The sequence below is a fragment of the Rhopalosiphum maidis genome, chromosome 2 (genome assembly GCF_003676215.2).
Source record: "Rhopalosiphum maidis isolate BTI-1 chromosome 2, ASM367621v3, whole genome shotgun sequence".
NCBI classification, from domain to species: Eukaryota; Metazoa; Arthropoda; class Insecta; order Hemiptera; family Aphididae; genus Rhopalosiphum; species Rhopalosiphum maidis.
Genome location: NC_040878.1, coordinates 50648254 through 50662949, shown reverse-complemented (window position 1 = coordinate 50662949; position 14696 = coordinate 50648254). Strand labels below are relative to the sequence as shown.

The 14696-nt window shown below is 31.0% G+C and overlaps 2 protein-coding genes across 2 annotated transcripts; one reads left to right on the top strand and one right to left on the bottom strand.

Moving 5' to 3' along the window:
• Nucleotides 1–616: 616 nt before the first annotated feature.
• LOC113553957 (glucose dehydrogenase [FAD, quinone]-like) lies at nucleotides 617–8082 on the top strand. The gene is made up of 3 exons (XM_026957564.1): nucleotides 617–2416; nucleotides 7214–7611; nucleotides 7772–8082. Exons 1-2 carry the CDS (start codon nucleotides 878–880, stop codon nucleotides 7559–7561), a joined length of 1887 nt encoding a protein of 628 aa, XP_026813365.1. The 5' UTR covers nucleotides 617–877; the 3' UTR covers nucleotides 7562–7611; nucleotides 7772–8082.
• A 1947-nt stretch (nucleotides 8083–10029) lies between these two features.
• Nucleotides 10030–13319, bottom strand: LOC113552505 (KRAB-A domain-containing protein 2-like). The gene is made up of 5 exons (XM_026955373.1): nucleotides 13130–13319; nucleotides 12955–13033; nucleotides 10462–11404; nucleotides 10126–10321; nucleotides 10030–10063 (listed from the first exon to the last, which is right to left on the bottom strand). The coding sequence occupies exons 3-4, from the start codon at nucleotides 11372–11374 to the stop codon at nucleotides 10203–10205; spliced, it is 1032 nt and encodes a 343-aa protein (XP_026811174.1). The 5' UTR covers nucleotides 11375–11404; nucleotides 12955–13033; nucleotides 13130–13319; the 3' UTR covers nucleotides 10030–10063; nucleotides 10126–10202.
• Nucleotides 13320–14696: the final 1377 nt, after the last annotated feature.

Below are 14696 nucleotides of genomic sequence, written 5' to 3'. Positions count from 1 at the left end.
AACCGTGGTACATTAAAACATGTACGACAGGCCTACGTATTATGCGTACACGCCTATGCAAGTATAACAGTGCACTTCGTACGTGATAGTGTAATATAATATGATGTTTAAGATACACAACTTTTGTGTACACATCCCAATAATATCGTAAAGCTCGATGATCTTCACGCACGCAAATCGACGATTCTCCGTGTGCAGTACCTTACGCGTGTGTCGAGAATATGATATTATAATATCGTTATTCATCATCAGCATTGTTCGATGTCACACATAGATATATATATATATATATATACGCCGATCCATATTTATAATATGATATATACATATATAATACCTGCCGATCTACAAACAGAGAAATCGTCGCATTAGCGTATTTAAAATGTGTACAACACGATCGGCGTATTATTGCATTATAATTGCCTATGTCGCGTTTTGGCCCTACGAAGTGTCGGTCGCGGCGAAAGCATTTCAAGGGGAACGCAAACAGCCACGGGGGCGGGGGGAGGGGGCACGAACGGAATGTTTTAACGACCGGCGCCACTTGCAGAGTGGTAGTGTAAACTAAAGCGATATAACAATATGGTAGAAGTGTAGGTACAGTATATCACTATACTCCGGAGGACCTTGAAAACGCGGAGCGACACGCGTCTGCTCGGGAACGAACCCGATCGAGCGTCCGTCCGTCCGCGCATACCGGTGTCGCTGACAAACCTCCGCGGTCTGGCGGCGCGTTCGCAACGCCTTCGTCCGTTCTCGCTCACGGTGCTTCGACCACGACCGCCGTACAGGCGACTGTTGGTCAGTTGTCGTCGAATGCACACATATTATTGTAGTCGTCGTCGTAAATAGTTTTGCGCAACGCGAAGCGGACAACATGAATCCAACCATAGCGCTTCGGCACGCGGCGGCAGTGCTGGTCGTGGTGGCGCTAATGTCGGCCCGACCCGGCCACGGTATGGCGTACACGGTTTTCCAGGCGGTGGTCGAGTACTACCGGACGATAGCTCCGGAACCGGTGGACGCTGTGCCGGACGCGCCGTACATAGGCCGGCAGTACGACTTCGTGGTGGTGGGCGCCGGTTCCGGTGGCTCGGTGGTGGCCAACCGGCTGACCGAGGTGGGCGGCTGGACGGTGCTGCTGATCGAGGCCGGCGGCGAGGAGAACGCCATGACGGACGTGCCGCTGCTGGTCAGCTACCTGATCGGCACGGGATTCGACTGGGACTACCGGACCGAACCGCAGGACGGCGTGTGCGGCGCGATGGAGGACCGCAAGTGCCGGTGGCCGCGGGGCAAAGTGATGGGCGGCACGAGCGTCATCAACTACATGATGTACACGCGGGGCGTGCCAGAGGACTACGACCGTTGGGCCAGGCTGGGCAACAGCGGTTGGAGTTACGAGGACGTGCTGCCGTACTTCAAGAAATCGGAGGACCTGGAAAACGGACGGGTCGCCGCGTCGTCGATGGCAACGCACCTGCACGGCCGCGGTGGGTACCTCAAGGTGCAGGAGCCACCGTGGAAGACGCCACTGGGACCGGCGTTCCTGCGCGCCGGCCGCGAGCTGGGCTACGAGACACCCGTCGACTACAACGGTCCGCGGCCGCTGGGTTTCTCGTACGTGCTGGCCACGACAGACCGCGGTACACGGTGCAGCGCGTCCAAAGCGTTCCTGCGGCCGATCCGGCACCGGCCCAACCTGACCGTAGCCAAGCGGACGACCGTGACCAAGGTGCTCATCGATCCCGGCACGAAGCGCGCGTACGGCGTGCGGTTCGTCAGGAATCGTCAAACCTCCTCGGTGTACGCCCGAAAAGAGGTGATACTGTGCGCCGGGGCGTTAAACTCGCCGCAGTTGCTCATGTTGTCCGGCGTGGGCCCGGCCGAACACTTGACCAAAATCGGCGTGCCCGTCGTCAGCGACCTCCCAGTGGGCTACAACCTGCAGGACCACGTGTCCATGGCCGGGTTGGTGTTCCTGGTCAACCAGTCGGTGACCATCGTCGAGAGCCGGTACCGGCACCCCAAGTACCTGGTCCAGTACGCCTTAAATGGCGATGGTCCGCTGACCGTGCCCGGTGGTGCCGAGGCGGTCGCGTTCACTGCTACGCGGTACGCGACCAACGGGTCCGTGATGCCCGACATGGAACTGGTGTTCGGGCCCGGAGCTCTGACCGGCGACACGGGAGGCTCGTTGCACCGCTTGTTCGGCATGCGCGAAGACTTCTACGAACGGGTGTACGGCGGATTCCGTGGCCGAGACGCTTGGGGCCTAGTGCCCATACTGCTACGGCCCCGCAGCCGCGGCAGAGTCATGTTGCGATCGACCAACCCGTTTCACGCGCCGCTGCTTTTCCCCGGATACCTGTCCGACCCTCATGACCGCGACGTGCTCGTCGAAGGCATAAAACAGGTATGCTTAAAGGCAACAATGCATAATAGATAAAGTCGGTACGTTTTAATTTCAATATCGTTTGGATTTATAGAATCGATCACATTATAATTACATGTAATACTTCTGTAAATTTGATGTACGTTTGACGTTAATAAATGGTAGAACAAGAAGTATGATATTATTATTGACGTTAGAATCAATTTATAGTGTATATTTATCGATTTGTGCTATATGCGATTGTGACCATGTGTCCCGTTTCATATGGAATTGTCTCTTTTTTAATCATAATCTCCCGTAAATTCGGTAAACTACGAACAGGACGCTTTTCATCCCATTTTTTTCCATATTATTACATTTTTTATTTAAAAAAAAAAACACTACACGAAACAAACATAAAATGGTTTCATATTTAATATTGTAAACCGAAAATATAAATAACAAATAATAATTTTCATTTAACGAGGATTGCCGATTGAAATTAGTGATAAACATGAAGCATGCTAAATGCATTATAAACTAATATTTTTAATACTATTTATAAACAATGATATCAAATATTCGAACTAAAAAAGTCGTATAAACAAAAAATTCAAATTCATGAATATTAAAGATATCTGTCAGTATAACTATTATAAATAATAAATATTATTTAAACTTTATTTATATTATCAGTACATTGTATTGATATGTAAAAATGTATTATTTAAAACAAAATGTATTAGTTTTTAAATGCATTTTATTTTGGTCGAGAGGGGGGTAACAACAGTTTTTTTATTTATTTAAATGTTCGTCCTATTTTTATGTCCCGATACCTGCATAGCGATAATTTGTATTTTCTAATGTTGCAAAAAATAAATCAAAATTTATCGTCTCTTCAACTAAAATGTCAAATATAAGGAAATACATGTAGTTTTTGTTGCAATTTCATGTCCTAATTACCCAGATTTAACAATTTAACAAATTTAAAATTTTTACTAGATAGTAGTTACTTGGCATACTTAACATACTTAATAGTATATTACTTATTATAGTACTACATTGCAATATAATTATAAATAATAAGGCATCTAAAAACTGTTTTTTTGAAAAATCGTAAATATTTACAACATACGCTCGCGTATTTTATTCTGTCGTTTTTGTCAAATTATTAATGTAATAAAATAAAATATTGGTTAATAGTAGGTACGGAGTAAAACCAAAAAGACTAAAAATCAACTTTTACTCCCGTAGGTCTACTATAAGTTGTTTAGTGTCAGCGTAGAAAAAAAAAGCGAAATACATTTATACTCAAACCGTATATGCCACAATATTTCCACACACTTTTATACCAGACATCATTACCCCATACTTGTACTACAACAAATGGTATTCAATATTGTGCATACTATCAAATAATAATAATATTATATTATAAATAATAAAACCTGTTTGTCGACGGAGGGCAATGAAATCGTTTGACGGTTCGTCTGCACAAATATACTACTAACTCGTTCGCACATACCTATAAAATATAATATATAATATACGCGTATTATTATAACATCTACCTACCTATTTCCATTAGCTAGTGCAAATAATAATTTATGCGCAGCCCGACGACGACGATTTCGATAAACCGGAGGCAATGCCGCGGAGTGACGCGTCTGCTGCAGTCTTATCTTGTCTTTTTTGTACAAATATATAAACTTAACCGGTGTTGGTCGACTTGACATATAATACGCGGTCAACGACGATAGATATATTAATATAATAATAATAATATTATTATTATTATTATTATGATAGTTCATACAACATATCATCCGAGTTGTACGCATAGTGGGAAAAGAATGAAATCGAAAACCCGTTGACCGGACGACAAGCTTTACTTACGGTCACGCTGTTTTTACTCGGCTATATCGTTATGAAATTTCTCGTGGTTGTTGCACACCCACATGACTGCAGCCCCCGGTCAAGTCGGCCTATTAAATCATTCGGGATCATTCGCCAAGCATGCTTACGTTCTCGTATTCGTTTCATAATAAATGTATTTAAACCATAATTTTTTGGATTTTTTACTATTTAGTATCCGTCGTAAGACTATATATTTTCAAATATTTAGTTTTTTACACTATTTAAAGATTATTCTATGACAATATCAACATAAATCCTTCAAATTAAAATAAATAATTGTTTTTTCTAGTAAAGTTCAAGTAGATGATATTCTGCAAAGGAGCATGCTTGGTAATTTTTTTTATGATGAGCAGATACGCCACCGCGTCTTTTTATTTAAACAGGAGATGATCATATACCAGCCTACTCGCGTGATATATTAATGTCATATTTGTTGTAATAATAATATACGACGTTATTATAGGTGCTTAATTTGTTTCGCAATAGTTTCGTCGGGCGATCACGACTGCGGTTTTCAAACTGTTTGCGACCCAAACGACCATGTCTATTAACTATGACTTCAATGTTCATATGAAATAATATATATGATTTATAATTATCTTTTTCGCGAATGCTAATAAACAGTATATATACATTCTGCCATCATCGATAATTACGATAATTTATATAAATACGATAATGATCAATGTCATTCAATTTTTTTTTAAACCACCACAATAAGTTTTTCGACAACTATAAAGGATTTAAAAACATAAATATATACATACAGACTGGGCTCAAACAACAAACTTAAATTATTTTATACTGTTTTTATATTTATTGAAATTATTTTGTTTGTCCTTCAAAGTTATCTATGCAAATATATGTATCTCTTAATACATTTCCAAATTTTTATGATGACTATATTTACAATTACAATATTATCAGTTAATTAAAAATTTGTCTTTTATTCATTTTTCAGTTTTCTTTATAAATGTACCTACTAATTACCATTAGCGAGTTATCGTCTATGTTTTTATAGAATAGGACTAAATCATAATTAATTAAACAAGCGTATTTTTCAATAACTATGGTTTATTTATATTTTAACGTAATTCTACTTAAGTAAACTATTATTTTGTAATTTAAACAAACGTTTACACGAGTATTTATAATATGTTACAAAACCTAATGTTTATCATTTCATTTTAATAGGTATCAATTAAATCATTTATCAATAAATCTAAACATGTATTATGAAAATTGTTTTCATTTTCTTTGTTACTTTAAAATTATTATTCAAAATTAAATATTTCAACGTTTAGAAATAATAATAGTAGTTTTGTAAAAATCATTAAATATAAAATAAATAACTCTTTTTTCTTTTTTATATTCATTACACTTAATTATTGTCTATAATAAATTGTTATTGCCTAATTCAAAAATTATAAAATTATTGTAAAATTTAAATTACGCATAAATAAATAAATACATCAATCGTTTTTTTGATAATTAATACATCCTGTATTGCTTTAAAATTAAAATATTACATTTTATTAATTTAAAATGAACGTATTGTATTCAAACTACAAATCAATTGCTTAAAGTAAATGTTTAAGGTCTTTCAATTATCTTATTCATAATATTATTTTATGTAAATTTATAAAATATGTATTAATTATAAATATATTATTGTTACATTAATCTTTAAATTTGAAAGTCAACAGTTTATTACAAATGTATGATACTCATCATAAATCATAAAATAAATTATAACTATACGACATACGTGTTAAGTGACTTTAGTAATAATTTATAACTATTATTATTAATTTAACACATAAGTAGCATTTATTCTTTATAATAGTTATTTGAAGAATGGTTTGTGACTCATATTATACATTTTCATAACGAATTTATACAAAATATTGACCGTGTAACACTAACCAAATAACACCTTGAAATTTTACTGTTACAATTGTAAATGTAATTTTAAATGATTATTGAATTAGCAATATACTCGTAACATAGTTACTATAATTACACTGTGAGTGAATTAATATAACTGATGTTTAACAATATTTTCTAAATAGGTGCGACCTTCCAAGTTAGTTGCAACATAATACAAGATAAAATCACACTTTTTCTTCTTACCCATAGATAAGTAATTTTTGAATTTCCAATATATTATAAGCACTAATTTATGTTTACTCGTGAATATTTTTATATTTTCAGATAACATATTTTATAACTATTGAAAAGAAACAAATTTTATTTTACTCGTTTGAATTAAATTTAAAAAAATTGTATACGCAAAAATATTATTTAAATTACTTATTCTAAAATAATATAAAGTAACCAAAAAGTCAAATTTAAATTTCCCCTAAAATATAAAAATAGATACTTTTATTTTATTTATTAATAGTTTTAGCAATTAAAACAGATTCTGGTCCACGTTATCACCAACTAAACTTTCTTACAAATGAAAACATTTTAAAAGTGTACTAGAAAATCTATCATTCAATAAACTTATAGTTCTTTTAAAATAATTTTCAGATGTAATGACGAAAGTAATTTATTACGATAATACACTATTATTTGTGCCAAAAATTTTCAGATGTAATGACGAAAGTAATTTTTTACAATAATACACTATTATTTGTGCCAAGACGATCTCCCAGTTAAACTACATACTATCAGTTAATGTATAAACACAATTTATTGTACGGCGTAACATATAGGCAATAGAGGTACATCATTGCGTTCAATCAAAATTAAAAAACAATTTAAAATAAAAACGTTTGTTTTATATTACTAAAAAACTGAAATTCTAAATGTGATTCCATAGATCATAATAATATACAACTATAGTAAAAAATTTCTTAACATTTGTTTTAATTTTAATTTTTTTATTTTTCACATCATCTGGTAATCATATTGCAGGCCATCGCGATAAGCAAAACCCAAGCCTTCCAAAAATACGGATCTACGCTGTTGTCAGTGCCGTTCCCGGGCTGTGAACACGAACCGTTCGGGTCAGACGCATATTGGGGATGTTCCATCGGGCAGTTAACCACCAACCTTCACCACCAGGTGGGCACGTGCAAGATGGGACCGGCTTCAGACCCGGACGCCGTGGTCGATCCAAAGTTAAGGGTGCTCGGCGTTAAAGGGCTCAGGGTAGTGGACGCGTCTATCATACCACTCATACCGGGCGGTCATACCAACGCGATAACATTCATGATCGGTGAGAAAGCGGCCGACATGATCAAGGAAAACTGGATCAAATGATTTAACCGATTGTGTTGCGCTACGGTGAATGTCATATAATATATACTACGGTAGGTTCTATTCATAATATTGAAATAATTTGTCGTTGTTTCTGAAATATCTAAATTATATAGAAAAAAAAATTAATATTTTTTACTCGTTATGCGATATATACGGTGTTTTGTGTAGTTTTCACCACCATCATCTTATGTGAAATAATTTATGTTTCAGGTGTGAACGAGGAATTTGATGATAAATCAGTAATTTATTTTTATGAAGATCCTACATCATATCACCCATAATATAATACTGGAAAATGTAATCGTTTTGTGGAGCAGATTTTTCCATCATCGATACTTCCTATCCATACATCGATACTAATGCATAATACACGGTTGCACACATTTCGATACCAATGAACAATAGTGCTCAAGATAGCATACGCTGTAAACTATACGTCATGTAAATAAGAACATTATAATGATAATATTATCTAGTCAAAAAGTTGTACAATTTTGCTTCCATTTTTTTTTTTTTTTTAATTACCTATCTACATTTAGTTTATTAATATCGATTATCATGGTTATTATGTATAAATACTATTATATATATTTAACTATATGATATAATAATTATCATTTAAAATAATATATTTTATTGTTATGTTTTACTTTACTTAAAATCAAAAAAATACAATGTACATATCTTGTTTTTAAAAAAGTATCAAAGAATACTTTAAGTGTAAATAATACATAGTTTAATATTATTTTTATAGCTGTTTTTCTTAATAATATTCCTTTTTTCTACTATACTAGTTATCAGTTATGGAATATTGTTAATTATATAAACTTTTTTATTTTATGAATAAATATATTTGGCAATACTATGTTATAATATTATAGTAGGTTAATGCTGATTAATATTAAGTACGAATATTTAGTGGTGTCTCCATTCAGATTTTTTATAAATTTACATTTGTCTAAAAAAATAGACTATTTTTAACTTCAAACATTCCTCAGTGATATAATATTTAAATATATAGCTGAAACCATATAAAAATATTCAAAAGTAATATTTTACACAGTGATTCACAACGCAAACTTTACATATTATTATTTTAATTTAACGTGATATTGATTAGTAGTCATGTTTTCTAGTAGGTTATTTTAAATTTTATTCTTGTTTTTGAATCGAATATTCAAACTAAATAGATATTAAAGTATTAAAAGAGAAGCATTAATAAGAAAAACTATACATCATACGTAATATTTATACAGTCTTACAACTGCTCAGTTAAAAATGTTGTATGACGTAGTATTAACGTGGTATATTAAAAGTGTTTTGATGTTTAAATCGTGTTACAATATATATTATCGTCGTTGAAGTTTAAACACTTATTCATTTTACACCCAATATTATATCAAATATTTGAAACCCGTCAATTTATGTTGAATTTTTGGTAAGTATTATATTCAATTGAACTATTTTATTAAACAAATATATACTTATACATAAATATAAAATTTATATTTTATATGTGTTTATTAATTTATTTTTAAATACGAAAATCATTCTTAGATTTTGTGCTTATCATTGAAAAATGTATTGATTTTACAAAGATGGGAGTATTTTTGTTTTGTATAATATATATATTTAATAAAATATACACGATTGGTTGTTGAAAAAATAATAATTACATCTTCAATTTTGAGTTGATTTATGATAGTTAATTGGATCTAGTTTATATTTTGATGAGGTCAAAATAAAAAAAATCTTAGTAATTTTCAAAATATTTACTGGGAAAAACAAAAAATAAATAAATAAAAATTAGAATTAAACGTAGAAAAACCAGAATTTGACAAAATTGATAATTGTTTTTTATTGTATTTAATAATCAAATTATGCAAACTTATTAATCATGTTTGGAAATGTAAATATATTTATTCACTATTAAACAAAAATATATAAAATTACGATATTGAGTGATTCTTTTATCATAAAACACTCATTATTTTAAAAAGTTTTCATGTTTTCAAAAACATTTTTTTACATAGTTTCAAGTTGTTAAAAAAACAACGTTTTTATTAAAAAATTATATTTGTTAAGTTTTTTACTTTTTTGAATGACAACATAGTTTTCATTTCATATTCCAAAGTAAAATAATTTTCTGAGTATTTTTATACATAAAAATGAAATTTAGGGCGAGTAGTTTACTAGTTTATGGGTTATAAGTATTTAAAGTTTATAGATGCGCGGAGTGGAGTGGTACGGGGATACCCCGCAATTATATGTGGGTACTCACATAATTTGTAAAGATCATTTTCGACATGTATAACGACCGCTAATAAATTACGCGGAGCTCCGCGAGCACGATCTACATCTGGTATATATACTCTGACGGTTGAACCTATTTCGAGTGGATCAAATCGAGATGGTGATGACTTTAACATATTTTCCGCTTGTTTTTACAAATATGAGACTGATTTTTTCGTTCATTCATTATTTTGTTTTGACACTCGTTAACTAAAATATTTTAAATGTTTTTAATTGTATTTAACGAGAAAAATTATATAAAAAAATCAAACCAAGTTTTGCTTCATCTTTAATAAAATTTTTACGATATTCATCACTTAGACTTGAAATATTTTCAGTGTTTTCATCACTATTTTATATCCTCCTCAGTACACAAACTTTCAATTTCATTTGTTGGAATACCAATTGAGGCTAATCCTACTCTTGTAAGACATCCGAACATCGCTTCATACGGTGATCTACCAATACCTATATAATAATAATAATACATAATAATATATTTAATATTAATATAGTAAAAATTATAGGTATGCAAACTACCATGTACAGAAAAACAAAATTTAAACTTGATTTAAGTATAAATAGGTTAAGTTAATTATAATATAAATTAGTGCCTGAATGGAAAGCGCGATTTTTCTGAAATTGAATAAATTTCAAGCCATTTTGCCAGTCCTTTATATTATTTTGTGCCATCCGAGTGGCAAGCATGTCTTCTACATTTCTGTTTGCCCTTTCTATGGAACCTTGACTTTGGCTATGCCGAGGTTTTCCGTGGACGATTTTAACGTCACTCCACATTAAATGTAATTCAGTTATTATTGAGTTCACAAATTCACGCACATTATCCGAATGTAATATAACCGGAGCTCCAAATGTTGTGTAAATGTCGAATAGGTTGTGAGCAATTTCTTCCGCGCGTTTGCTTATCAAAGGTTTTAACACAACAAATTTTGTAAGATGATCATGATAATTCATTATGAAACAGAAATTATTAATACACTGTAATTGCATATCAATCAAATCGATATGTGCTCGAGAGTTAAAGACATTATGTAAAATTGGTTTTGAAATCAGTCCTCTTTTCGGATTGGATGATTTTTTTTGACAGTATACGCAAAGACTTAAATGTACCATTTTTGTTTCATTTGTAATATTACAATATTTCATTTTAAGCTCAGCGCTCATTCGATTTCTTCCACCGTGGCCAATTGCGGAATGAGTCGAATGAAGAATACCAAATAATTCATCGTTTGTCACATAGTATAGTACGGTATCATTAATTACAGGTTTGATGAGTTTATCTTTTCCATTCATAGTTAAAATATCGAATTTACGTACTATTCTATAATCTTTTATTGTCTTCTTCATACCAATTGTATTTAAAGCCAACTTTGATGTTTTTAATTTCAAACGACAGTCGTATTCATATGAACTTAAAAATACTTTGTTGTCATCACGTTTTTGTGTAATTATAGAAGATATAATATCATCAAATTTTTTCTTCATAACGTTTTCATCCATTTTTAAATATTAAATAAAATAAAATATTTCCTTTAAAAAAAAAAAAAGAAAAAATGTATATATAAGTTATTAATACGAAAAAACAATACGCTAAACAACATATACGCCAAATGACAATTACGATAGTGTCTTCAACACAGACTAGTGTAATTTATTCTTATACCTACTTCATTTATACAATTAATTATATTGGTTTTTCTAATTATAAGATAAAACTTCATACTGGACTTGATTATCGATTACTTATACCTTTAATCTTTAGGTAATGATTATCAGATATCTTGCGCAAAAACATATTTTTAGATACTAGAAATCTACCTAATCTAACACTGTACAGCAGAAAAACATAAAAGTTGTGTTATAGTCGAATTTTAGTAGGTATTATACACAATATTTACCAATTTGTTTGGTAAATATCGCAATTAACCGGTGAATATCGAAAATCTCCATTTTGTATATATGTTTACGATAATTCCCGGTTAATTACGTAATTTTCATGTACATAATTTACCGTAACATATATAACGTATAATATTGTTTAACTTTAATGCATTCCCATGATTAAAATATAAAGCGAATATAGTTTACAGATACAGAATTCATCATCAAAAATGTTTGGATTAAAAAAATTCTGATTTGTATCTTATTCTACGGCGTGAATTTCCGTGAGTATTATATTTGTATATTTTATTATACTTCATTAAAAACGTAGTGAAAAATAGCCACATCGTTAACATTTCTAAAGATGTTCTTAATGTTAAATGTATTTCAAATACGAAAAATAATTGCCATATAAATATTCTAATGAAAATTTATTAACTTGATATTTTATACTATTGCTTATAGTATACTAAATATTAAGCAATTTTTTAATTTCGCCGAACGACGGAAACATAGAATATTAGCATATCATTTATAGATTAGTACCGTTTGGAATAGTCTGAATAGATTCGTGATAAAAATATAGCTAAAAATGAATCTAAATATTTTTATTAGCAATGATAAAATGTTTTTATTCACTACAATCAACATTTATTAAAGTACGACATAATTGTCAAGGTTTGAAGAAAATTGTAATTTTTCATTTAAATATCCATTCTTATTAAAATATAAATTAATAATCTTTTAATAAAAGCTATCTTTACGTATTTTCGATATTTTTGAATTCATCTGTAAGAAAAACTTATAAGGAGCAATGTATTAAAATTTTAAACTTTTATCAACATTCTAATACACACACACATATATATATATGTGTGTATGTATTTGAAAAAGTTTCAAATTGCAATCATTATTCATTTCAGAATAATTAAAACTATAAACAAAATATATTTAAACGTAAACTATAGCTTTTGCAACATAAATGTATTCTAACGTTATCACACTAGAGCCTAGAAACCACCCTCGTCAAAGTTCTGAGAATATTTTCTTCTTTAAAACGTGATGATTAATACAGAAGAAAATTATATTCTTAGTAGATAAAATAATAGAAGAAAACTAAAGATTCATGTATTATTATTATTATTATTATTCATTTTTCTTACCATAATATATTATAATTATACCTATAATAATCATACCTACAACATACTTTATACTTCAATAGTTCAATTTAAAATTGCAGTTGAAGCACGATCCAAAATACGATTCAACAATGAGCTTAACATGGATACCAAGTTTATTCAAATAAATAGTAAGACAATCAATTAGTTGAAAATATATATTGTTTACTAAAAAATATAACTATTAATATACCTATTGGCAACTTTATTTTTAGGAAATTCACCACCCTCCGCATCAGTATGAAACAGAATAAAATATACAAAAATACATTTATTTAATATTGTGTGATTAAGACAAAATGAATATGTTTACCGCCGAAGAAACACACTTATCACTGGTTATTTTATAACAACTTAGCACTCTATGATGGATAATATTAAAGAAAAACAAATGATCTTGAACGATATACCTAAACAAATATAAGTTAAATACAGAGAATATTAATATTTTTAAGTTATAACGTATTGTTTAAAATAAAATATAACTGCAACTCTCTACGATTTTATTTTATTGATTAACTAGCTGAACTAGAAACGTTTTGCTATTACTATATTTCAGTCTACATATAATATACATATAAATTATACTTTATATATACTATGTAGAATTTAGGTATTATATATTAATTTATTATACTATCTTAATAACCTGGCTTCACTCGTGTACAGTTTTCCACCAAATACCGGTTAGGAAATTTTTTCTATTTTTACTCATTTTGACCTTCTTAGGTTAAATTCACATTAAAAGCTTATAGATCAATAAAATAAAAAGAATCCTAAATAGTATTGAAAGTTGGTAGCATAAAGATTATTAATTGTCTATAATAATGCACTTTGCTGATAACAACCAAGTTTTTTATTTAAACGGCTGGTCTTTATGATCGGTTACTTTACTTCAAATATCTCTGGTTAAACCTAACATTTTGAAGAAAACCAATAAGCTATTCAAGTGTGAAAGTCTTATTCTAATTACTTCAATGGTTTTGGAAGAGAAAATTTACAGTTTACAATGTAAAGGTAAGTACAATTTATAAGTAATTCAGTTGAGATAGGTGATAGATTATATAGGTGGGATAGATAGTCTAAATCAGTGCTTCTCAAACTAATAGCAGCAAATATATTACCAGAAGGTAATAACATTTATTTTATTAAAATTATTTTTGACTCAAATTTATATGAAGCCTATTTAGTTATTAAATAACCGAACATATGATTAATCATATTCAATAAAGTCTAATGTTAGATAACCGTTATTTAATAATATAAACCCAAAGCTATTAAAACAAAACGCAGTCGTGTTTCTTTTTTCAATATCGTACGTTTTGCGCTATCTTAAATATTATTTAAAAATAACAATGGAAAAGTAGTTGTAAGGAAATATAGAAACAGATACTTCTATTTAAAAAAAGCTACATAGCTTACATAAATATATTTTGTGCAATATAATTTTTACATTTTATTATTCATACACAAGCCGAACAAACTTTTCGCATACTGTCTTCAAAGGTTTTGCTTAACGTTTGGAAAATATCTGAAGTTACAATAAGCTAATTAATAATATTTAAGTTTATTAATTATTCATTTAAATCAACATAATTCATAAAAATATACAGAAATAAAAACTTCTAAAATTAAAAAAAAAAAATGTATAAAGTTTTTATTTTTTCATATTTAAAGTAAATATCAATATTAGTAAATAAAATGAAACATCAACGCTTACCAAGAAAGAATTTGTTGTTCATATTGTGTTCGCGGAAGAT

Bases quoted from the DNA above. Each gene is read 5' to 3' on its own strand.
- LOC113552505 (XM_026955373.1), bottom strand. From the start codon at position 11,374: ATGGATGAAAACGTTATGAAGAAAAAATTTGATGATATTATATCTTCT. The intron at 10,322-10,461 runs ATTTATATTATA...ATTATTATATAG, and splicing joins CGCTTTCCATTCAGGCACTA to GTATTGGTAGATCACCGTAT.
- LOC113553957 (XM_026957564.1), top strand. From the start codon at position 878: ATGAATCCAACCATAGCGCTTCGGCACGCGGCGGCAGTGCTGGTCGTG. The intron at 2,417-7,213 runs GTATGCTTAAAG...ATCATATTGCAG, and splicing joins TCGTCGAAGGCATAAAACAG to GCCATCGCGATAAGCAAAAC.